Consider the following 24,486-nt stretch of genomic DNA (forward strand, 5'->3'; position numbering starts at 1 on the left):
CTGACCGAAAAAGGGGCAGGATCTGGGATAAAAGCAGCAGCAGGAGGCTACAGAGCAGCTCCCAACCTTACCCGTGGAGGTAGGATGTGCAGAGCTGACCTCAAACTCAGCGGAAGCGAACCTCGCCGGAAGCCAAGGGAGCGCCCTGCTCAGAGCTGCGCAGCGCAGCGTGAGCGTAGCCACGCGGGGCCACGAGGCCCCCCACCCCCACCCCCGGCCCCAGCTCCAACAGGCTGCTAAGTTCTGAGCCTCGAGCCCAAAATCAGTTGCTCACTCGGATGCAGCGGGTCGGTAGCAGTCTCCCTAGCGGGAGCCAGTCAGCCCCCCAATGTCCCAGCGTGGCCTTTACTGAACAGAACCAGGTGGCCACTCTACCGGTGCAGCGGCTCACGGAGGATGTGCCAGCTGTACGGGACAACGTCCACACGGAGGATGGCTTCCAGATGAAACTGTATGCCCATGGCTTCACCCCTGAGGAGCTGTTGGTTCAGGTGAACAGCGGATGCCTGGTGGTGACTGGCCAGCGACGACTGGAGGGCTGCAACCCGGATGGGACCAGCTTCCGCGTGGCGCAGAAGGTGCACCAGCAAATGTCAATACCACCGGGCCTGGATCCCGCTGCCATGACTTGCTGCCTGACCCCCTCCGGCCAGCTGTGTGTCCGTGGCCAGTGCCGGGCACTGCCTTCCTCTGAGGCTCAAACTGGACCCCCCTCGAGATTCAGAAGCCGAGGCTCTAAGAAACTAGCCTGACCCAGTAAACAGCCACCGTAGTGAGCAGCAGCTTCAGTGTCTGTGGTCTTTTCTTGGGGCTGAGGTCAGAGGTGGAAGTAGAACAAAGGTAGAAGGCCAAAGGGAGGGCCCAGAGGGGCAGGAAGGCACCTCAAGCTGGTGGTCTGTCATAGATCAGGCCCCCAGGGAAGCTGGAGGGACAGTGGGCAGTGTTGGTTCACTCAGCTCGGCTCACTGCTTGGACCAGCAGCTCCAGCAGGGAGCAGCAGAGGGCGCCAGGAGAGACCGGGAACCAGGTGACTTCGATCTGGTGTGGAGCTGCTATCTTGGCCTTAAGACTGGCCAAGTTTCCAGAGGTCTTAGGTGTTCCTTCTTCAGGGAAAGAGGTGAGAGGACCCCATTCCCTCACCAGCCTAGTACAGACTAGTCAAGAAACCCCAAAGAGGCTGTTTCTGGTGTTTAGAGACCAACTATTTTCAAATACAGACTGCACATGCCCCAATAAAATCTGGAGCGGGGTTGGGGAGAGGCAAATGCTAGACCTTCAACTTTCATCTTGGTGAGATTCAGCCTCAGCTCACTCTTTCCCCACGCCACCCGGTTAGAGCTGGTAACAGCTGGCCTCTCTCTCTTGGTTACCATGACCACCAACATCCCCTCACTTTAGATGGGGAAGAATGCTTTTGTTTAAGAAGATTTACAGGTTCATGTGAAATTAACTTCAAGTAAGCTGGAGAGGCTATGGCCTGATAAACTCTGCCAGAGAAACACAAGGAAGACAAGTGGGAGGTCGATCGATCGGCTGACTATATTGACAAGATACTGATTGGTTACATGTTGAAGAAAACATACAATACAAAATACAGAAAAAGTTGGTTCCATTCCCTCCCACTACCCCCCCCTTACCCACCCACCCCCAAATACTCATCATCGTGATTTGGTCAGAACAGGGCTCAGAGCCAGAGGTCAGGGTGACCAAGGACGAGGGGGAAGAGGGCTATGAGCAATGGGTTCGTGGCTGTCACAATAATGTGGTAATGCTGTGGGTTCTCTCCCAGCTGTGAGTTGGGGGGGTGAAGTGGGCGCTGCAGCCTGATGACCGCCAGCTGAGGGAAGAGCTGCCTCTCCCTTCCCTGGCCCCAAGGGCCTGCCCTGCCACCCAGAACCAAGCACACTCCAGACGCAGTAAGGATATGGATGCTCCTGCTGAGCCCACTAATCAGCAAGAGGGGAAGAAGGGTAACTGATCCAACCCCTGCCTCCCCACACACCAGGCTGGGGGTGGAACAGGGCCATGTGGCTACTACCAGCAGAAGAAGAGGGAGAGTAGTAGAAAGGGCAGGAAATGGGAAGAGCAGATCATATATATTAAAAAAGTGACTTAAGACTTAAAATTGAATTAGTATTTGTACAGAAAGGTGCAGGTGGAATAACTCACTCCGGCCTATGATCAAAATGATACGGAGAAATCATGGTGGACCCCTCCCCCTGCCCCCCCAGTGGTGGCCCGAGTCGTTAAGTGCGATTGGTTAGAGTGGATTCCAGTCGGGTCATTGAGGCGGAGGAGGCGGGGGCAGTGGGCAGGCAAGGGGGGCTCAGTTGCTGCAGCACTGGCTCCGGCTGGCGGGGTTGTTCTCCTGGAGGTCCACGCCTCGGTTCCGGCCCGGAGCACCAGCTGCATTCTGGGGTTCATTCTTGGGAAGCTTCTTAGCTGTTGGGAGAGGAACGGGAAGATGTGTGTTTGTGAGGGAACCCCAGCACTCTCCCAAGTCCACTTGGGTACCACCCAATCAGTGACACCCAACACACTGATGGCTTCACTTCTGTGCCAAGTGCATTCTGGGTCTTTCAGAAAACTGAGGCAAAGAGGGGTTAAATAACACTCCCAGGACCACAGAGTTTAATAAGTGGGAAAGCGAGGATTCAAACCCACACAGGATGACCCTAGAGCCAAATGAGCCAAAAAAAAAAAAATCTTAAGAAGTGGGTAGGGAGCTGGTGATGCAGTTTTAGATGGTGGTAAAATAAAGGGTCTGGAAGTGAAGTGCTAAGACTTGGGCTCAGGTTTTAGAAATTTCTGGAGTGAACTATATTTATCTGAGAGATGAAAAAGAAAACAATTTTATCAAAATATTAAAAATGGTAAAAGATCTGTTGATGAAGGGACCCCACAGACCTACAACAGGACAGCAAGCAAGTAATACACCCTGGCTGGGGAAGGAGAACTTACCTATTGCCATGAAAATTTCATTCACGTTCATCGCAGTCTTCGCTGATGTCTCCATGAACAGCAAACTGTTGTCCTCTGCATAGGCTTGTGCTTCCTGATTTGGACAGAGGTGAGAAAGTGAGTGGGAGGGAAACACTGGCAGGGGCTGAGACCCCGGAGAAAAATTGTCCCCGATTACAGTGTCTTCCATACAACAGAGACAAGCAGGTTTCAGGCCTAAGGCTCCCCTGTTCTGAATTCTCCACGTCACACAGCACCTCTCGGCTCACACACATGAGCAAATGTCTGACTCAAGTATCCATGGACTCCAGTTTGCCTTCGTGCTTTTCAAAATTACTAGGCTAGAAAATATTTCTAGAAAGTTATCCTACAAATAAATACATTCGCACACCTGGGCAAAAGTACATGGACGTTGACTATGGCACTGTTTCTAGTCGTTTGTAATTACACACAACCTAGAAATCCATCAGGTGGGAACTGGTTATAAAAAAAAACACAGTATGTAAAGAAAGAGATTCATTGGCCTGATGCAAAGAGCCGACTCACTGGAAAACACCCTGAAGCTGGGAAAGATTGAGGGCAAGAGAAGGGGGTGACAAAGGATGAGATGGTTAGATGGCAAACTTAATGGACATGAGTTTGAGCAAACTCAGGGAGATAGTGAAGGACAGGGAAGCCTGGCATGCTGCAGTTCATGGGGTCGCAAAGAGTCGGACACGATTTATCGACTGAACAACAACAAGATTTGTGCATATTTTCCAGAAAGACAAGAAATTGAGAGGAAGTTGGGGGAAGGGGGGCTAAGTTTCTAGGGTTAGAGACCCAAATGTCATCCTATATACTTTCCTGTACTGTTAAAAATTTCCAATGTGCATGTGTTTAAAAAAAAAAAAAGTTTTTTTACTGTTAAAAAGTCAGTTTACAGAAAAAGCAAGCTGAAGCTTCTGCTATCTACACACACACACACACACACATACCACCCCGACGGACACAGAAGGCAGAGTGGCGGATAACACTCCTTTTAGGCCGTGCTCGAGCCGTGACATGACTCAGACAGAAGCTCCCCTACCACCACCCATGGCAGTCCTTCGCAAAGCCCGAGTAGCCTGGGGAAGCCTAGTGGAGCCGGCTCGTCCTTCCCCCAGGTCTGCTCTGTCCCCCACCTGGAACTCCACGGCTCTCTTGCTGGCCAGGTCTGCCTTGTTGCCTGCAAGCGCGATGACAATGTTGGGGCTGGCCTGCCTCTGTAACTCCTTCACCCAGTTCTTGGCCCGTGCAAAGGTATCCTGGGGAAACAGGGCCAGAGCGTCAGCAGGACAGAGTGGGCCTTCTGCCCAGGGTGGCTCACTGGAGAGTCTGGAGCTGACAGTGCCCAGGTGTCTAAGACGTCACCACCCTAAAGATTTTGGAGAGATGCCCGCCAACACTAGAGGAAATGTGCCCAAACCCCAAACAGGAACAAAGGGTGGAGAAGCAAGAGAAAATCTTTACTGTGTTGGTGATGTCGTAGACCACGATGGCAGCCTGGGCCCCCCGATAGTACATGGGGGCCAGGCTGTGATACCGCTCCTGTCCAGCTGTGTCCCAGATCTCAAACTTGACTGTTGTGTCGTCCAAGCAGACGGTCTGTGTGAGGAAGGCCGCTGGAAGAGGGAAGGCGGTGTTACCAGGTGTGGAAGAGCTGAGAAGACACCCCCACACATCCGTGCTGAGCCATCCAGGCTCTGGCGCTTAGAAGCCTGCTGCTGAGGGGGGCACTGAAAACCCCCAAGCTGGCGGCCAGAGCAGCTGAGCATGGCAGGCAGAGCTGGTGCTTCTGTGTGTCGAGGGAGCCGGGGTTGCACAGGCTTTACAGACCCAGCCAGGTGGGAGTGGGAGGAGAAGGGAAGCTATTTCAGGAGCCCTCCCTGAAGGACAGCAGCCAGGGGCAGGAGAGGAAGAGTCCGGGAGAAACCTGGCTCCAAGCACAGAAGGGTGGGCCCAATGCCCCTCCTCCGCTCTCCCATCAGAGGATACTCCGAGCCCCTCTGTCTGCTCCAGCCCAGGGGTGTCGCTGGCCTTTGGCATCCTGAGGACACTCTCACACGCTCAGCTATACTGGGGAAGAATGAAGTGCATGCCATGCTTCTGCCAGGCAGGGGCTGGGTGACCGGCTTCCCACCACTGCCCCCGCCACCTCCAGGCACGCCGGCTGGCAGCCACCCTTGGCTTTGACCTCGACTCACTCCTGACTGGCTCGACCTTCAGGGAATATAGTGACCCTATCTTTGGCTGGAGGAGGCAGGGGAACACTCGGCACCTGTGCATGTGCTTCAAAGGAGGAGTCTTGGAGCTGGGACTGGCAGGCGGGAGTCCCAGCAGAGGACTCCAGGCAGCTCTGTGGAGGAAGCTGGGCCTCTGTGTCCACACTCCCCACACCTCCCTGAGGGGCCTGGGGCACTGCCTCACTTCCCCCTCTCCAGCTCCTGACTGGAGTGCTGAGGAGGCAGCAGAAGACTGCTGACATGGCCCATTCTGTTTCCAGCTGCCTGGAAACCTCCTCCCAACCAAGAGGGTAGAAAAAGGATGACTCAAGCCCAAGGTCAGCCTGAGCCCCTCGAGGAGTGTACTGGCCACTGAGGCAGGAGGCTGAGAGCAGACCCTCACACACTACACACTAGGAAATCCCTAGGAAATCAGTGACAGGCTCTGAGCTGAAGAAGGGCTAAAGGTCAGCTTCAGAAACACCAGCCCACTCACAAGGCCATTTCCCCATTCTGGGGTTGACGTACTGCCTGGTTGTGGTAAGAAGATAAGAATCCTCAGAGACCCAGATGGAGCCCTCCCATCCCAGGTCGGTGGGGGTTGTACCCTGGGCCACACAAGTAAACCAAGAGGTGGAACCAGGGGAGGAAGGCGGTTTTAGACTCTCAGATTATTCTTACTAGATGTCTGTTGGGACACAGACACGGAGACCAGCTGCTGGATTCAATCCCAGGGCTTAGGGGAGGCGAGCTGCTGCCACCCAAGGCATGCTTGGCCTATGGGCAGTTAGCTTCCCTTCTCCTCAATGCCCAGGCATTTCTTCCACTTTCCTGAGGCCCCCATCCCCGCTCTTGGGCCCACTCACCTCCAATTGTGCTCTCCTGGTACTCGTGGAACTGACCCTTGACGAAGCGGAGGACGAGGCTGGATTTGCCCACCGCGGACTCCCCCAGCAGGACCAGCTTAAACTGACAGATCTTGTTCCCAGCAGCTGGTCCGTTGGGTCGCGCTGCGCCTCCCCGACCCGCCATGGCCCGTCCCGCTGTAGTGGTACCAGTGAGCGTGGGGGCAGGGGCCGGTGCTATCCAAAGAGGCACTTAGTGGGGAGGGGGCTCCAACTATAAGGGAGAGATCAGAAGTACTGGGTTAGTACAAAGACTGTGGCCCAGTGAGCCCTTCTTAAACCATAGGTCACTCCCTCTGCCCTCCTTGATGACCTGGCTGACTGCCTCCCCTCCCCCGCTACATCCTGCCCCACTCTTCCAGAAGTTAGGGCACGAGTCCTCACTAGGCTGCACCTCACATCTCTTGGCCCTATAACCATCTGATGGTAAAGAGAAAAGTGGTCTCCCAACTCTAGGCTCACAGTTCTCAGCAAACACACTGACTTCCCAACCTCAGAAACATACATTCACACACAAGTTAACACCCACAGGAAAGGAATGGGCATCTGCCAGCCTGGTGACTGATGGGTAAGTCAACAGGCAACATGGGGTACCAAAAACTGGCTCAGAATATTCTAGGATCTAGCTCAACAAACAATGGACCTCTGGCCTGGTAGCTCAGATCACAGCCCGCCTCTGTGTAAAGCCAGAGTGGGAGGTGAGGCCAACCAGGGAACAGGGAGTCCCGTGGAAAGCTTCTCAGACAACGTGCTCGGTCAACCTCGTGGGCATTTGGGGACCACGGCCTGGCCAGGTGCAAGTTGTTATCAAAAGAGTCGTTCTGTCCTGTCATCTCCAGAAGGACTGACCAACTTTCTCAATCTGAGGCTGGACTGTGCGCTGGAATCAAAGCTTCATTTCACTCCCTCCTCCTGAGCCTCTCCCCCCGCCCCCCACCAGCTCTCTCATTTCTGATGGCCCAGAAGTCTCACACACATTAAAAAACCAAACACACACAAAACCAAACACACAGCACAGCTAGCCAGCTCTGCTGGCAGTCAGAAGGGCTGCCAAATTTCCCCTTTAAATAGAGACCTCAGTTCCATTCTCCACTGGCAGAGGCAGAGGGCGATGCGGAGGAGGATAAAGGGGGAGATGTGGATGGGCGGAGACAGACATGGGTGCCAGGACCTGCGCATCCCCCCACCCACCCGGAGCTGGTATTCCTACACTGACAGCTTAGTCACTGTTAGTGGTGGTGGGGACTCAAAAGAAGGCTGAGGCACCCATCTCCAGAAGTCTCTAGAAGACTAACGGGTATCAGAACGTACACAGAATGTCTGACAAACAAGTTCTGTGAGTAGGTATTGTATCCTGAAGACTCTGTGGGGGATCTGAAGCTAAGCTGAGAAGAAAAGGTTTGGATGAGACTGTCCTTTGCAGGACAGAGTCTATGCAGGAAGGGTTTCAGAGCAAGACAGCCCGACTGGCCCCTGAGCACGGGGAGCACGTTCCCCGCCAGTCAAAGGAGGGGTGTGAATGAAGAGGAGGGTGTTTGTGAGAAGCAGTGGTCTGCGCTCATGTGAGAAGCAGGCACAAAGGGCTTGCTTTGTGCAACCTCAAATCGTTTCTCCACGTCCAAGTTCTCCCAGCAACTCGCTTAAAAAGTGAGCTTCAGGAAGAGTGATTCACTAACCAGGAACAAGAGTTTCCTTTCTGGATGGCACTAAAGGAAAAGAGATTTGAAGTGGGGGCCACCTATTCCCCAAGAGTACACGGAAGGAAGTATGTGGGGGGAGTCCTCACTTAGTGACAAGAAATGCTAGTTTTGAAATATTTTCCAGTTTCAGATGCTTTCTCTTTTCACCCCAGTCAATGATATTGGCAAGACCCTACACTGCACCCTTGAGGCCAGGTCTGTGCTTTCGGCTCTTTTGTCGCCTTCCTCTCAATGTCCTGAACAAACAGGGAATTCAAAGAGCGTTCACCAAATGAAATGGTTTTCAGAGACAGCTGATATTTACTGAACAACTGCACAACCCGCATCTCCTTTAAGCTTTAAAACCATCTCCTATTCTTCAGATAAACAGCCTGCTGCTCAGGTGTTAACTGCCCTGCTCAGAGCCACCCAGCATGTGGTGACAGAACCTGGATGTCAGCCACGGTCCCCGCTGTAGGGGGCTCTGTGGAGGCAACGCCCTCCCTTGGTGTTTGGTTTTGAGCGGCTGGGTGAATGAGACTCTCCTCTTGTGGCAGTCATTTGCTGGCCCAGAAACGGCTGGCTCTGGCTGCCAAACACAGTCACCCTGAAGTCCCTGTGTACTCTTGCCACCAGTGGGAGGAGCTGCCCAGGACCAGGCGACAGCGCGAAACCACAATGGAATTACGGGCTGGTTATTACCATGAATCCACATGATGCGTGATCTTGGCCTGGCAACAGTGTGGCTGGGGCACTGGAGAAGGAGGTATGAATGAGTGGGGAAAGGGGAACAGGAGGTGAAGGCACAATTCCAAGAAAACCAAAGCAGCTGGGGCTGAGGGTTACTGGGGTGGCGGGTAACCAGCACTCACAAGTCAAGAAAAATAGAGGTAACACTCACGTCTTGCTCTTATCAAGCCAGTGGGTTTCCAAACCTGCCCAGACAACTCTGATCTTTTTTAAAGAAGTCAGAAGAAGAGACATATAATTTTTATGCAGTGGTTCTCAACCCGGTCTACACAACAAAACCGTTCGTGCAGCCAGCCCCCGGAGGTTCCGGTAGAGGCTGGAGAAGGGCCTGGTGTCTGCATTTTATAGCTCGCTGCAGGTGCTCTGCCTGGTACAAACTGGCTGGGGACGTGTTCTTCCCGGATGCCGGTCCTGCCTTGCAGAGACACCTGAGCAGGCACACACAGCATTTTTCTATGGCCTGTTGCCTCGTTGTTTTACTGGCCCCACTCACTGATCACATGAGCCAAGGTCTTGAACCTTCCCAGACACTAAGGCACAGAGGAAGTTGATTTTGTCACCAAGGACACACGGAGACATGGAGGTGCCTAAGACAGGCAAAGGCCATACTCCGAGGCCCCAGGAAGCCCTAGGCTCTCCCCTCCCAAGATTGGGAAATCAGAGATGGACCCCTGGCAGGTGGTAAAGGTGAATTCACTGAGCTGGGCTTCTGTCTGGGAACCTTTCCTCCTGAACCAGCAGCTAGATTACCCACAGGTGCAATCAAGTGGTGGCATTCTAACCAAAATGACACAGTAAAAGTCAGTCTTCTTTCAGACCGAAATCCATCCAATTTTCTTGAAGAGTCGAAGTTATGGTCAAAGTTTCTTATAAGATATAGAACAGGCCAAAATGTGTGTGTATATATACATAAAACCAGTTTCTCCAGCACCAGGAAAAACATGAGTGGAATGAATTTCCTCCTGGATATTTTCATGAAGTTGCTGAAATGTGCAGAGCTTCAGACCCACTGCAAGGGCCCTTTCTCACCCTGACCCAGCCACCCACCACCCCCGTGCTCCATATCAGAACTTGGTTTGTTCAGAGGCCACTAGAACAAGCACCACTCCCAATCTTCAAGGGAATTGGGAGAAACTGTGAGGGCGGAGATACCCTACACCTTTCTCCACGGGGCACATGAAAGGGCAGAAGGGATCCGAGCTCCTAAACACTCTAGCCCATGAACAGGCCTAACACGTACATCCCCAGCCCAGCCTGAGACCAAGGGGGTTAGAGAAAGGGAAAAAAGAGCAGGATGCTCCTATTCTGACCTCTGGACACTTAGGTCTTGCTCAGTGCACGCATGCTTAGCCACCCAGTCGTGTCTGACTCTGCTGTAGACTGTAGCCCGCCAGGCTCCTCTGTCCATGGGATTCTCCAGGCAAGAATACTGGAGTGGGTAGCCATTCCTTTCTCCAGGGGATCTTCCCGACCCAGGGATCAAACCTGGGTCTCCTGCATTGCAGGCAGACTCTTCTAAGTCACCGGCTCAGTGGATCTCAAACTTTTTTCCATCAGAATCACCCACTAGGTTTAGAAAATAGGCCTGACCAACTGAATCTAGAATCTCTAGGAGTAGAGTCTAGAAATCAGGGTTTTAAAAATAAGTCTCTCTGGGACCTTCCGAGTGGTCCAGTGGTTAAGAATCTGCCTTCCAACGCAAGAGACTTGGGTTCCATCCCTGATCGAGGAACCCCACATGTCATAGGGCAATTAAGCCCGCACTTTGCAGCTACTGAAGTCCATACACGCCAAAGCCTGTGCACCACCATGAAAGCGCCAGTATGACACAACTGAGACCTGGAGCAGCCAAAAAAATTAATTAAAAAAACAAAAAACATAACAACAAAAAATAAAGTTTCCCAGTAATTCCCTGGCAGTCCAGTGGTTAGGACTCAGCGCTTTCACTGCCAAGAGCCCAGGTTCAATCCCTGGTCAGTGAACTAAGATCCCACAAGCTGTGAAGCATGGCCAAAAAAACAAAATAATAAAATACGTTCCCTAAGTGATTCTAGGTGGCCCAAGAGTTGCAGTTGACACAGGAAGGAGGGAGGAAAATGAGAGACAGAAAGGTGTCCCCAGATGGGTACTGTGGACAGTACAGGTGGAGCAAGCAGGGGGTGGGGACTGGCTCGTGGCTTTACCCAACACCTGGAGCCTTCTCCAAGACACGAGATGCTGCAGGAATGTCACCCCTCCCCCCAGCATCCATACTCGAAAAGTTCACCTTTCCCTCTCTAATCCATGAAGTCACCCACTTCATACACTCTGTCCTTCCTGGTAAAGAGTGAGCAATTCCAGCTGGTGGGTGTCTCTCCAACTTCCTGTTTGCTTCAGAGACTTCCTCTAGCTGAGAGTCCCAGCACAGGGTGGATAGTGAGCAGATTAGGGAAACCAGATTTTGTTTCGGCCAGAGGCTGGGCTGAGACTCTAGACTTGCTTACTCAAGGTTAGCCTTGGGGGTTGGGGGGTGTTGGCCAGTGACTCTTCAGCTATACTTTACTCTGGATAAAAGCATTCCTGAATATTTAACATGGTGAGAATTGGGCAAGAGGACAGCAGAAGCAACCTGTCAGCTTAAAGAGAATGAGCAAATCAGGGAATGTAGGAGAGATAATTAGGTTTAAAAGCTAAGGTGGGGGGACTTCCTTGGTGATCCAGTGGTTAAGAATTAGCCTGCTAATGAGGGGGACATGGGTTTGATCCCTGGTCTGGGAAGACCCCACAGACCTTAGAACAACTAAGCCCATGCACAACTACCGAGCCATGCTCCATAACAAGAGGCCACTGCGATGAGAAGCCTGCACAGCACAGCTAGAGAAGCAGAAGCAACGAAGACCCAGCACAGCCAAAAATAAAACAAACAAGGTGAAAGATGTTAAAAAGCTCAGATCGGCAGGGGAGCTGATTCACCCCTAGACTTAAAAGCACAGGGGAAAACCAGAACCACCACACTGGCACCGAGGACCAGAGGGCAGACTCACAGCAGGACTACCCAGGCCTCAAGCTGGTGCAGATCCAGAGAGACAGCAGCCAAGATCCACCAGAGGGACCACGCCCTTTCCTAGCACTGTCAGCAGTCAGGACTTGGGCGGCTGAACTGGGTTTGGTTAAAGCCTGAGTGACCTTGGCCAAGTCTGATGAGTGACCGCTGTCAGCTTCAGTCCCTTGTCCCTTATCTAGTTAATGGTATTACCTAACACCAATCACACAGCGTTGTTAAATAAAACAACACACAGAGTGCATGGCACAGTATCCTCCTGAAGGTGAGGGACTTGTGAACAGCAAGGTTGTTAAACTACTAAGAGCCTAACTAACTAGCTTTGACTCATTGGTTGTCAAAGCTCAAAGCTTCTCTTCACAATCAAAGAAGAGGTGGAGGCGAAGTGACCTGCCCAGGGTCACAGCCAGGTGATGGCAGAGCCAGAGCCCAGGATTACAACTCCAGCAAGGCTCCATCAGAGACAGAAAGCCCAAGAATATTAATAATGTTGTTACATCCACCAAGAGTAACAGGGCCACCAAAATATGGCTTTTAATTGTGGAAAAAGGAGTTTTGTATCAAACTAAAAAAAACAAGCTGTTGGATGGAAAAGTTCTGTATCTTGATTTGGGAGGTAAACACATGAACGTCTGTTGTTGTTCAGTTGCTAAATCGTGTTCAACTCTTCTGCATCCCCAGAGGCTGCAGACTACAGTCCATGGGCAAGGGCTTAGGCTGCAGCCCACAACCCACAAGGTCACAGAGAGTCAGATGCAACTTAGCACCTAAATAGCAGCTGCAGCAGGACGATAGCCTGCCAGGCTCTCCTCTGTCCATGGGATTCTCCAGACAAGAGTACTGGAGTGGGTTGCCATTTCCTTCTCCAGGGGATCTTCCCAACCCAGGGATCAAACCTGCATCTCCTGCATTGGCAGGTGGATTCTTTACCACCGAGCCACCAGGCACACCCACATGGATGTTTACACATGCAAAAATGCACTTAAGACTTGTAAGTTTCACTGTGTATAAGTTACATGTCAATGAAAAGATTAAAAATGCTGCGGGGACAGAATTTTGCATACAGCAATGAAAACTTAAAGTTTAGAAATATGAGACCAATCTAACTCCCCTACAGATAAAATATTTTATATTTTTGTATTACAAAATGCAGAGTAAAGACAATTTTAAAAAATGCTGTCTGAATTAGAAGAGGACCAAAAGAGAGCAAAGATACCCAAACAAACAAAGGGTGAGACAGCAGAATTCAACATAAACAAATGTGCCTGCTGCATACATATTAAGAATATATTTATGGTTTGTATTTAATTGTGGGTTAAAGAATTTTAAGGTTGTTTAAAGCTTCATGGAAAAGCCAACGCTGATGTCATTTCAGTGTGGAGAAAGAGGTTAAGCGGTGAGACTCTCTGCACTCCCCAAGCAGTCCAGAGGGAAAAGGGTTTAGGGGTGGACTCAAAGAGAGGCTTGTCCTCCCTGCGTGACCACTGGGAATTATGTGGAATCACCACACTGAGGGCCTGAGTCTCCTCTGGAGTGTGTAACAGTGGAAGCTGGGCCCTGGAAACCAGACGCTTAACAGCGCACGCAGGTTGAGATCTGGGGAGAATGTGACGGTGTGTTGGGCCAGGGCTGCAGTCTCATCCCACAAGGAAGGAGGGGGCTTGGGGGAGATGGAAGCAGGAGAGGGAAAGGGAAGGGGCACTGCCTTTACAGTCACAGCACGTGACTCCCTGTTCAGGGGACAGGGAGAGAAATCATCCCAGAGGGTGACTCAGAGGGAGTGAGAGGGGAAGGTCCTACTGCCAGGACAGGCCGTGGAATCTGCCCCAGTCCACGCAACTCCCTCAACCTGGAGCAGTTTCCCCTCTTCCCTTCCAACAGGGAGATTCCATGGGTTTGGGGGCCTAGACCCCTGCACCACAGTGAGGCTGTGAGCACGGGGTCCACCAGCTACACCAACACCTGCTGAAGGGACCACATGCAGGGACACCAAGAGGCTTACACCCTGGTTACACGTGACCACGTGGGCCTTCCCCTGTGTCTGGAGCCATGCCAAGGAGCAGCCCAGACAGAGCGTGGCCGCTCCTGCAGCCCTCTCCCTGGTGGGGGAGGCCAGCGGTGTTGCTCAGCACAGATGCCAGGAGGAGCTAGGTGAAAGCCACCCCTGAGGTCGGAGCCCTGGCCTCCCCGTGCCCGGCCCCAGCAAGAGCCCTAAGAAATCCTTCCCTGATCTCCAAGCTGCTTTCTCAGCCCTTGATCACAGATGGGCTCCCTGGAGAGGCGGACAAGCAGAGTCAGCGCTGGATGGAAACCTCCAGGCCCTCTCTTCTTGTGCCCATGGGGAGAAAGGCTGCTGAGGGGCGGGGGCTTATCTACTGGGATCTGCTGACACAGCCCTGCCGGTGTGCCCATCCATACCATCCATCCAAGGGCCCCAAGACCCAGGCAGCGCTAGGGTTCTCTGCTGGTCACTTGGGTGGCAGGGTGGTGAAGGCCAGACAGGGGTCTGCCTGCAGTTGCACCAGGTGAGGCTTGTCCTGCCTACTGATTTGAAGAGGCCCCGGGGAAGCACGGGCCTACCACTGCCACTCCTAAGAGACTCTCTCCCTAAGACGGCCTGGTCTCCGCTCGGCACACCTCAGTCCTCAAGGCTATGTCAGAATCTCTGGCCCCATGTAGGGCAGCTCTCTAAGAAGCCTCGAGCAAAAGCCCAACTGGAAGTCTGACGCTTTTGTGGTGGCACAAACCTCTATGTATCCAGCTACAGGGGAGGGGGGATGGGACCAAGGCTGTGTGGTGGCTCCACACCCTCACCCCCATCCCCAGCTCTTCACCTGTCAGGGCCACATGGAATGCAAAGAAGAGAGCTGGGCAAGCTTCCTCAGCTTCCTCCCTCATCCCAGCCTATACCTGCTGTGGTCCCAGGATGGAGTCTGAGTCACGAGAAAGCCAGTCAGAATGGGTATAGGATACCGGCCGATCCACAAGCCTCAGGATTCCTCTGTCTGAGCTGTTCACGCTCCTACAGTTCATTTCCTAAGACAGCGCTAACTAGGAACTCCACAACGCAGGGCCCACCGAGTCCTCTGTCTTGGGAAGGTCTCCGCAGGGGCCAGGAGTACCTGCCTGGACAGCGGCTGCTTCCATGGCTGCCCCAGGCCCAGAAAAGACTCCAAAAATCTTTGCTGAAAGTCAGAGTCATCAGCAACACCTGCCTACTGAGCTACTCGTACCAACAACTGACACCTCTCACAAACCCTTCCTGTCTTTAACAACAACAGCAAAAAAAAAGAAAGCCGGTTTAAGTTACTGCCCCCGCTTTGTTTTGCCCTCAGCTCCTCAACAGAGAGCAGAGGGCAGAGGTCATGCTTCACAGGCAAGCAGGGGAAAAGAATCAGGTACTAGATCTAGCAAACCAAATTCCTCCGGCTCAGACATCCCACACGCTATGGTCAGAGGCTGCCCAACCACCAAGAAACAAGGTCAAAGTTCCTGCTGTGGGGTCTGAGGGATGATGGCTGCTCCAGGGAGCCTGCATGCCAAAGAACAGTATTTTAGGCTGATCTTTCCTTTGTTAAATTTTTGTCGAACAAAAGGTTGATGGGTGAAGGGAAGAAGTCAGGCAATGCATGAGGATCAACAGGTTTCAATGAGTAAATCACACTTCGGTTTCATGGCCCCACGTTTTCACGACTGTGGTGAGTGGCAAGAGGCTGGAGAACTTAGGGGCTTGAGGGCTGGAAGTGAGAAAGTGACAGAAACTAAGGACACTGTTGCAGATGAACCGATCGCAATATGAAATTCTCAAAGGCAGACTACGGGTCCCCTTTAACAGCACATAACATCAAACCTGACGCACAGTGGGTGTTCATCAGTGTGGTGAACCGAGCCTGCAATGCACATACAAACTGCTTAGGTCTGGCGAGTGAATGGGGTAGCTCAAGGCTGCAACACACATCCATCTGCCATACGGTTCGTATCCCTCAACAGAGCCATAGCCCAGAGGAAGAGACGCTTCCAAACTCCACATAGAACCTCTTAGGGGTGAAGAGCACAAGGGCTGGAGTCAGACAAACTTCAAGTCCAAGAATTGCCAGTTCCTAGGGTGAGTCTGTACTGCATCACTGAACCCACATCTTCACGTGCAAAATAAAGATTAGCACCACCCACCTCCCAGGACTGCTGGGGAAAGGATGCACAAAAGACTCTCAACCAAGGGCTGGAGGGCGAGCTGATGCAGGGAGAGCTCTCCCTGTAAACGTTAGTGGTGGGGAGGTCCCAACAAAGTGGAGTCCTCAATCAAACATTCCAACACTATTTATTCACGTATTGCTTTTGCTTCCTGTTTCCCCAGACCCCATTTATCAGTGCCCCTCATCTGTACAGCATGCTGAGGAGGACAACAGCTCGAGTCTGAATACTTCTGTTCCTCTCCCAAATGCCTATGTTGAAACCCTAATGCCCAGTGGGATGGTGTTTGGAGGTGGGGCTTTTGGGAGGTGAGGCTGTGAGGGCAGAGCCCTCATAAGTGGGATGAGTGCCCTTTTATTAATGAAAGAGACTCCCAGAGAACTCCCCTGCCCCTTCTAGCATGTGAGGATACAGCAAGAGGTGGGCAGTCTGCAACCTGGAAGAGGGCCTCCACCAGAACCCAACCACGCTGGCCCCCTGATCATGGACTTCCAGCTTCCAGAAGAGTGAGAAATAAATGTCTTTGTTTGTAAGTCACCCAGTCTGCTATAATTTTGTACAGCTGCCCAAACGGACTAAGGCAACAACTTCCCCCAGTGCCTGAGAAAAAGGACCAGCTCACTGTTGATGTCCTCTGTCCTGTAAACAACCATAACCTTGTATTCTCTGGAGACTGACTTAAAAAGCCAGAAGAACAGAGGGTGGGGACGACCACCATTGTCCAAAAAAAAAAAAAAAAACAACACTGAGTGAAAGCCCCCAACCAGGCAAACAAGAACTCTTTTTAAAAAAAAAAATAAAAGTCTCACAACATGAAACACCATAAAGCCCAAACGCCGTTCCTTCCATCTCAGAGCCTCTTTCAGGAAAGGGAAGAAGTAGTTCAGTTGTGGAGAGGGGGAGGGGACAGCGCTAGGACAGCTGACAAAGACACCAGAGTTCCTTTTAACAAACCAGGCTGCAAATGCTAGAGATTTGGAAACTGGTGTCATTAATCACCACAGCCTTCAGAGCCGCTCAGAGAGCAATTTGATGACTAGGAGAGTAGCCAGGGTTCAGGAGGCCACCCACGCCCTCCCCCACGCCTGGGATGCTTCTGACAGAGCCACCTGAAGGGGACACACATGGAGCTATGAATAAAAGGCAAGAGGCTTGTAAACCAATTCCTGTTCAGATCCCAAGTTAGTGTTTCCAGCAGGTTACACATCTGCAGAGGGATGACAGTACAACAGAAGGCTTTAAGCTATTCAGTGATTCAGGATCACAGCTCAAAGTGACAGCCTGCCCTGAGCCCGCCTGGAGCCACAAACCCTGTGTGAGCCCTCCCAAAGGGGAGGTCTGTTTCTGAATGACAGCAATAGAATGCTGGCCTGGACCACAGGGACTCGCCTACCAGACTCAAGAGTTCTGGAAGGTTTGGCTGGAGAACTTAGCACATGAAATACAGCAATGGTTACAAACGTCATCCTTCCAAATGGATAGTAAATTCCAAAGTAAATACCAAATCCGACCATTTTGGACTCAGTTGAAAAGCATCAGGCAGAGGGTAGGAGAAGTATGGAGAAGCAGCTGCTGGCCACTGGGGTCAGCTCCCAGAAGTCTCCCGGGGTGGATTTCCCAGGTGCAGCTACACCTCACCTACCCCTGGGGGCTTCAGCAACTATGACTAACCATCAAGAGGAGAAATAACTTGAGCCCAACCATTTAACTCCATATCAACACAGCTGAGAGGAAGCATTTGCTAAAAGGAGTGGCCCTGCAGAGTCAGCTGATTCTAGGACCAGGGCAGGAAACACACAAGGTAAGCCTGAAGCACCTTGCAGTGCTAAAAAGTAAGGAAGTGCTTACAAAAATGAAACCCAAAACACCCCGAGATGATGGGGGCAGGTCAAAGGCAGCTGAAAGAGCTCCCAGGGACCAAAGCTGGGACAACCTGAACAATAAAGTAGCACTGGATTATAAACCACAGTGTAAAATAAACACACATGAGTCCATACTGATATAACTAACTGAATACATAAATGGAGCAGAATAGCCAAATCTTTTGTGTACGAGAATTCGAAATAACCCATGTAGATCCTCTGCCCGGGAGGAGAGGAGCATAACTCCCCGCCTTTCCAGTATGGACTACTCAGAGGGACTTCCTTCCAAGGAGGACAGCACGAAAAGGAGCAGGGGAGATGATAACTTGACAGTGGGAAAGCCTGACAAACATCACCTCAGCTGGGCGACCAAAGCTGATGCTGACAGTGGTAAGTCACGCAGATTGTACGGACCCTTGATATGATATGGTGAGAATGGCACTTTAGCTCTGCGGTCTTCCTCCCCAAAACCCACAGCCCCAGTGTAACCATGAAGAAAATATTAGACAAATCCCAACGGAAAGATATGCTATAAAATATCTGAGCAATATGCCTCAAAACTGTCAACGTCATCAAGAACGAGGAGAGTCTAAGAAAATGTCACAGCTGAGAGGAACCTACGGGGATGTAACAACTAAAGGCAACGTGGTGTCCTGTATGGGATCCTGGAAAAGAAAAAGAACACTAGATGAAAACCAAGGAAATGTGGGATTTCCCTGGCAGTCCAGTGGTAAGATTCTATGCTCCCAATGCAAAGGGCCCAGGTTCAATCCCTGGTCAGGGAACTAGATACTATAGGCTGCAACTAAGAGCGTGCGCGCCACAGTAAAGCTCGAAGATCCTGTGTGCCACAGCTAAGACCTGGCACAGCCAAATCAATCAATCAATTTTTATAAAAAAGGCAACTGTGAAAAACTGTGGACTTTAGTTAATCATAACGCATAACTGGTTCATTATAACACATGTGGCTCAGAGGTTAAAGCATCTGCCTCCAATGCGGGAGACCCGGGTTCGATCCCTGGGTCGGGAAGATCCCTGGAGAAGGAAACGGTAACCCACTCCAGTATTCTTGCCTGGAGAATCCCATGGACGGAGAAGCCTGGTAGGCTACAGTCCACGGGGTCGCAAAGAGTCGGACACGACTGAGCGACTGAACAGAACAGAACAATGCTAATATATTAATCACAGTGGAAACCATGTGGGAGCGGGGGTGGGGGTGCAGTTTGGGCGAAAACGCTAGGACCTTTGCAATTTTCCTGCCGACAGCACCTTCTCAGGCCCACTCTTACTCAAGAATGAGGCTTGTGCAGACGTGCAAGCGAGGACCCAGGGACCAGAGCCGAGTTCACTTCCACCAACCCTTGCCAAACCCGGGCCTGGGGTCAGTACTGCCTCACCACCACACACAGCCACGGGAGCACAGTGACCAGGCACATGGGCGCTGGGAGGTGGTCGGTGGACCATGGACGGCCATGGCCATGCTCTTTCCCGATGAAACCTTGTGCGGGACGTGGATATCTGGAGAGCTCTACCCTCTAGAGATTGAGTTGGTGACCTGTCTCTGCCCACTCCATCCTCTGTATTGTAGCATTCATCCTGTTTACCTGTCTGCTTTCTTATCTCTGAGCCATTGTGTGGAGGCTGGACGAAGAAATGGATCAGAGGGATGTGAGCGTGAATCCCAGGTTCACCGCATCCTCGCTGGGTGAGTTAGAGGAAATGGGCTGCCATCTGCTTCAAGGGCAGGTCTGAATGTCTGCCCTTTCCTTGGACAACCACAGTGGGGGGCCTGCTATGCTGGGTGCCAGGATGGCACAGAGATAAAACAGGACACGACTGGCGCCCCCACAGGGCTCACCCACTAGACAAGGAAGCAGACTACAAGCAATGAAAGGGAAGCACAAGGAAGAAGAAAGCCCTCAGACTCCCTCAGAGGAGGAGGGCTTCACAGGGAAGTGATGTTCCAGCTGTGCTTTGAGAGAACAGTTGAGCGATGTGGCTCACAGGCAGGAGGCGGAGAAGGGCCTTCCACACAAAGGGAAGAGCACACAGTTCACCCAGAGATGGGGTGAGGAGGGACCCGAGCACAGACTTTCAATTTTCCCCCTGCTCTGCCACTCACAATGGAGTCTCCACCACTGGACTCCACTGGGGACTGAATGCAGTACCTTCCTCCTGGGGCTGTTGTGGGGATTAAAGGAGACTGCCTTGCACATAGGAAGCACGAATTCAAAGATGTAGCTTTTATTTGGATGATTGTTCCTATATACAGGAAATGGGATAGTCACTCTGAAAACCAATCTTCTACAGTACCAAGCTATTAACGCAGAGGACTTAAGAAACACTACAAAAAAAAAAAATAGAAATACTCCAGTTCTACTCTGTCAAGGTTCTTGAAAGCACTATTACCTGGGTTGGGGGACATCCTACTTTACAAATCCTATCTGAAGTGATACTTCTCAGACGGCCCCAACAAAAGTACCCCTGACTCAAGTCAGGCAAGAGAAAATGCAAAAGCCCAGAAATCTGGGAATCAAACCCAAAGCAGCCTGCAGCAACGAAAATATTGTCCTCAAGTTTCCTGTTTTAGCTTAAATATATGCAAACTTTGCATTCCAATCTATAATAGATTCAGGATTGTTTGAGTATAAAAACGTTTAAAACTGAGTAAGACGGAAGTACCTAGGAGATGCAAAGATCCATGGTTCTCAGTATCTACTGGGTCTGAGAACCCCCAGTGGGAGGAGCAGAATCATGGCCTTAGCGTTCTCTTCTGTAAAATGGGAATACAACCCACATCAATTCTGTTCCCCATCCATGGAACAAGACAACATGGCAACCATCCAGCCAAGCACCACGCATCATGGCAAAAACAGGCAGAAACACTGACTCAGAATCCTAGGGACAAATTACAATGTACCTTCAAAACCCCACGGACCTTGTATCTATTCTGTGCCAGGGAACAGACTAACTTCTTTGTCCTCTTTGTTTCCACTTTGGCAAGATATTTTGTATCCCCATTTTACTGGAAGAAAGAGAGGCTCGGAGAGGTCAAGTAACAAGTCCAAAGCCACACAGCTGGTACATGAGGGAGTCCAGATGACAACTCAGGCCTGGTTGACTCTAAAGCTCTCGTGCCTTCCACCCCACCACACCACCTCTGTTTACCAGGCAAGGGTTAGAGGAAGAAGGGTCCTTCTGAGAAGTACTTGGTTGGTGGGGCTGAATTAAAATTTCGGACCTTATTCTGTGTTTCCATGTAAACTCCAGTGAAAGGAGCCCCTGATGGTGCAGTAGGCAGCACCAGGGGAGAATCGGGAGGCTAAGCAGAGGCCAGCTCCGCCAGCTCTCTGCGCCCTTCACCCTGCCCAGAGGGACCCTGAGTCCACTCACTTTTGCTTTCATTTTCTAGCCATCATGACTTTCAGATTCCCAAGAAATTAATGGCATGCAGATGCACGCAAACTCTCAGGCCCAGAAGGGTCCTGACTTGGGCCTCATAACTGGCATGGTCCCCAGAAACAGAGGGGAAAGAAGACAGGAGGGTAGGGTGAGGTGGGTAGGAAAACCAGACTCAGAGGAGGCTGTCACTGGTGAGCCTGCTAAAGGGTCTGCACCTGGGCCACTGCTTCCCCACCCGAATGTCCACTCCTTCCAAAAACAGACCAAAGGAGGACCCACTATTAGGGAAGATGAGGCACATCAAATCCCCAAACAGACCAAGTTCGACCTTCTTCCGACTGTGTAATCTAAGGCTAGCCACTGAAGTTCCTTCAGCATCGTCTCTAAAGTGGACATACAATTCCCACGATCTTCCAGCACTCTTGTGAGGAACACAAGTGAAAAGAACTTGGCAACTTTAAACTGATTTATAAAAAATTAGTTGTTACCACCCTTCCACGGTATAAAGACAGAAAAAGGCCTACTGTTTGCAAGAGGCAAGACAGGAGGCGAAGGGCATCAGAGGGGATGGGCTTCTGTCCCACACACAGCCCTCCCTCTCTCTGCCAAGCAGTGGCAGATCTCTGCCTGGACTCTGTAATCTCTGGATGACAGAAGTGCCTGCCTAACCACCCAGGGCACTAATGCCTTCCTGTCTCTCTGAAAGGGAGGGCTTCTCCTTCAAAAGCCTGCTTCAGAATCAGAGCTGGGACACCAAGCCCGGACAAAGAAGGTCCCCTCAGAAAGCTAACCAGCCTCATCCTGGGACTCCCAGAGTTCTAGAAACTACACCCCAATACTGAAGAGTTTGGTCATAGACCAATGGCCAGTGAGTAGCCAGCTTCTCTGGCTTTGCCCCTCATGAACACAGACTGGCCAGACTAGAGAAACTAGGTTGGTCATAGAAGTCTCCAGCAACCCTCCAAAGAAGTTCAGAGAGACAGAGAGAGAGCTTGTGACCTGACTCTTGACACTAACAAGGTTTTTTTGTTGTTCAATAAAAAATGAAATAGTGCATCCTAGGTCTAGCTTGAAAGTTCATAGGAGTCAGACACTGTCCAAAAGAGGTCAAAAAGATCTCAAGGCAAAACAACTGGAATACTTGTAAGGAGCATCCAAGGGCAATAAAGATGGCCCAGAACACTGAAGAGCTTCAGAAATTCCCAAAGATTGCATGGCCTTCCCTCCCTTCCTCCACTGTAGATAGCAAGGGTCAGTCATGGCCTTCAGAGTCAGGCTGCACTCATTAAAGTACAGTCTCCGGCCTGTACTTTGGCCACATAACAAAGAACCTCCCAGCTTGGTCTGAGACAGCAGCCATTTCACACACCTAAGTCCTAAGCAGTGGACAAGGATCAGATGTCAGTACAGGCCGTCTCTCGGAAAAGCCAGGGGAAATCAGCACTCTCTGGCATGCGTGGGAATTCCTTGGGCTACAAAAAATGAACACATTAAGAACCCAGAGGTGCTACTGTGACCTCAACTTAATTCTCTGTAATCTACGATTTACGTGATCAAGCCCAGAGGGGAATGGAGATAGACCCTGGGACTAAAAGTGGTGAGACCTGTTGATCAAGGAGGTAAGTGTGCTTGTACAGGGATGGGAAAGAGATAGCCCAGGACTCTAGTTCCAGACTCCTTATTTTTGGTCTTTTCCCTCTTCCCTAAAGACCAACAGACAGCAGTCCAAGGAGGAGCAGTCCCCTCTGAGGCAGCTTGGAACCACTCACGTGCTCTGGGAGGACAGGACTGGGACTCCAGCAAGTGGGGAGGAGGAGGGGAGAGAGAAGATAATGAATGGGCAGAGCCACCCTGATCTATGTGATCTGTAGCTAGGATTGAGCAAACCTCAGCTAAATTGTTCAGAGGCAGGAAGAGCGAGCGATACACTCAAGAGAACAACACAACTAGAGGACAGGGGCTGAGGGGGCAAGACAAGAAGACAGCTCATTCCTAAAGAGCGATCCAGACTTTAAACTCTGCTGAAATCCTGCGTGGCTCTCTGGCTTCAGGAGAGAGAGGAAGTTAAGGAGTTGTGGGAGCAGTCTCACCCAGGACCCCCACCCCCACTCCGCCCCAGCCCCAGGAAATCGAGATAAAATTCTTCCAGGCCTGGAGGGACAACTGTTTTTGTGGGATGGGGAGTGGAGGGCAGGAAAAAGGCGACAGATAACACTCCGGGCTACCTCTAAAAGAGAAGGGGGACAAGATCCTTCACACCTGACAAAGATTCCTCCAATTCTGGGAGCAAAGGGAGAGGAACTTAGGGTCTCTCCCTCCCACAATCGGACCAGACAGGCCAGAGAAGAGCCACAGAGATTTCCAAAGGCTCACGAAGGGCAGATAAGGGAAGAAAAGAAGAGGCCCCCCAGCTTTGGCTCGACGCCTTGGGAGTCCCTTAAGAAGGGGCTACGGGTCGAGGGAGGGATCAGTATCTCCCTAAGCCAGGGTTGGGCGGGAGGAAAGGCTGCCCCCGAGAGGCTTCAACGCGAAAGAGACACTGGGTCCCAGGTCAGGCACACTCACGGCGGCTCCCGGGTGGCGGCGTTACTTGGGGCCGGGGCTCGGACAGGCTCCGCTCCTCTCCCCCCGGCGGTGTCCCAGGCTCCGGCCTCCACTTCCGCCTTTCAGCCGCTCCGGATCCGGATCTCCACCTCTGACCCGCCCCTCAGTACCCTCAGGTGACTGACAGGGCGGAGAGACCAATGGGAGGTACTCTAGGCCGACTTACTGGCAGCGCCTGCTTAGGGTGCAGGAGAGGCGGGAGAGAGCGCGCGAAGGATGGCGGGACTTGTAGTTCGCAGCTTTGGGAGGAGTCTGTGGCAGCCTGGGACTTAGGCTTAGGGTGGAGCCGGCTGCCGGCTAGGCGGAGCCCGGCCGGGAACTTTTTAAGGCCAGGCCCGCCGACCGCGTCATCGCGGGTTCCTGGCGACCCGAGGGGAGTCGAGTGGCAGAGCGTTGCGACAGGGCAGAAGGCTGTGTGTGCAGAACTGGGAAAGGAAAAACATGGTGTGAGTGAATATGCACGTTAGGCTGCGTGTACCAGTCTTCAGCATTCGCTAGCCCAGAGAAGCCTCTCGGCGCTTTAAGGCCAAGTCAGTTCTGGTAGCCCGACTGTTAGGGACATTCTGAGATGGGAAGATTATGGAATCGCTATCAGAAGGGCTCTCTGGAGGCTACTGGGTGGAAAGAGCTCTACTGCCCAGCTGTTAACCAGGACGCTTCGCCTTTGGCTCAACCCCAACCTCCGCCTCTGCCCTGCCTCTCCCCTCCCCAACCAGAAACTGCTCTAGTCTCTGATGCCAAATACAGAACCGGATCACTTCTGCCTTAGCTCTCCCCATCTTTCCATAAATGCAGATTGGAACCACTTCTGTTTGCCCCACTTTGCCCTTCATATGGGTCAGTACTATT

At 51.8% G+C, this 24,486-nt stretch overlaps 2 protein-coding genes across 2 annotated transcripts; one reads left to right on the forward strand and one right to left on the reverse strand.

Annotated features, from left to right (window-relative positions):
- The first annotated feature begins 263 nt into the window (after positions 1-263).
- Positions 264-774, forward strand: HSPB9 (heat shock protein family B (small) member 9). The gene has a single exon (XM_055407880.2). The coding sequence runs from the start codon at positions 279-281 to the stop codon at positions 750-752; it is 474 nt and encodes a 157-aa protein (XP_055263855.1). The 5' UTR covers positions 264-278; the 3' UTR covers positions 753-774.
- Positions 775-2,112: 1,338 nt separating this feature from the next.
- On the reverse strand, positions 2,113-23,743 carry RAB5C (RAB5C, member RAS oncogene family). Its single transcript, XM_055407879.2, has 6 exons — positions 23,599-23,743; positions 6,071-6,323; positions 4,453-4,604; positions 4,125-4,247; positions 2,962-3,055; positions 2,113-2,442 (listed from the first exon to the last, which is right to left on the reverse strand). Exons 2-6 carry the CDS (start codon positions 6,234-6,236, stop codon positions 2,327-2,329), a joined length of 651 nt encoding a protein of 216 aa, XP_055263854.1. The 5' UTR covers positions 6,237-6,323; positions 23,599-23,743; the 3' UTR covers positions 2,113-2,326.
- Between the last annotated feature and the right edge of the window lie 743 nt (positions 23,744-24,486).

Source organism: Moschus berezovskii, chromosome 20 (genome assembly GCF_049115385.1).
Source record: "Moschus berezovskii isolate FMDL1 chromosome 20, NW_MosBer_1.0, whole genome shotgun sequence".
NCBI classification, from domain to species: domain Eukaryota; kingdom Metazoa; phylum Chordata; class Mammalia; order Artiodactyla; family Moschidae; genus Moschus; species Moschus berezovskii.

Excerpts from the sequence above, each read along its gene's own strand:
- HSPB9 (XM_055407880.2), top strand. The coding sequence starts at position 279 with ATGCAGCGGGTCGGTAGCAGTCTCCCTAGCGGGAGCCAGTCAGCCCCC.
- RAB5C (XM_055407879.2), bottom strand. The coding sequence starts at position 6,236 with ATGGCGGGTCGGGGAGGCGCAGCGCGACCCAACGGACCAGCTGCTGGG. Across the intron at positions 4,248-4,452 it reads TCTACGACATCACCAACACA|GATACCTTTGCACGGGCCAA; the intron begins GTAAAGATTTTC and ends CTGTTTCCCCAG. Across the intron at positions 2,443-2,961 it reads TGAAATTTTCATGGCAATAG|CTAAGAAGCTTCCCAAGAAT; the intron begins GTAAGTTCTCCT and ends CTCTCCCAACAG.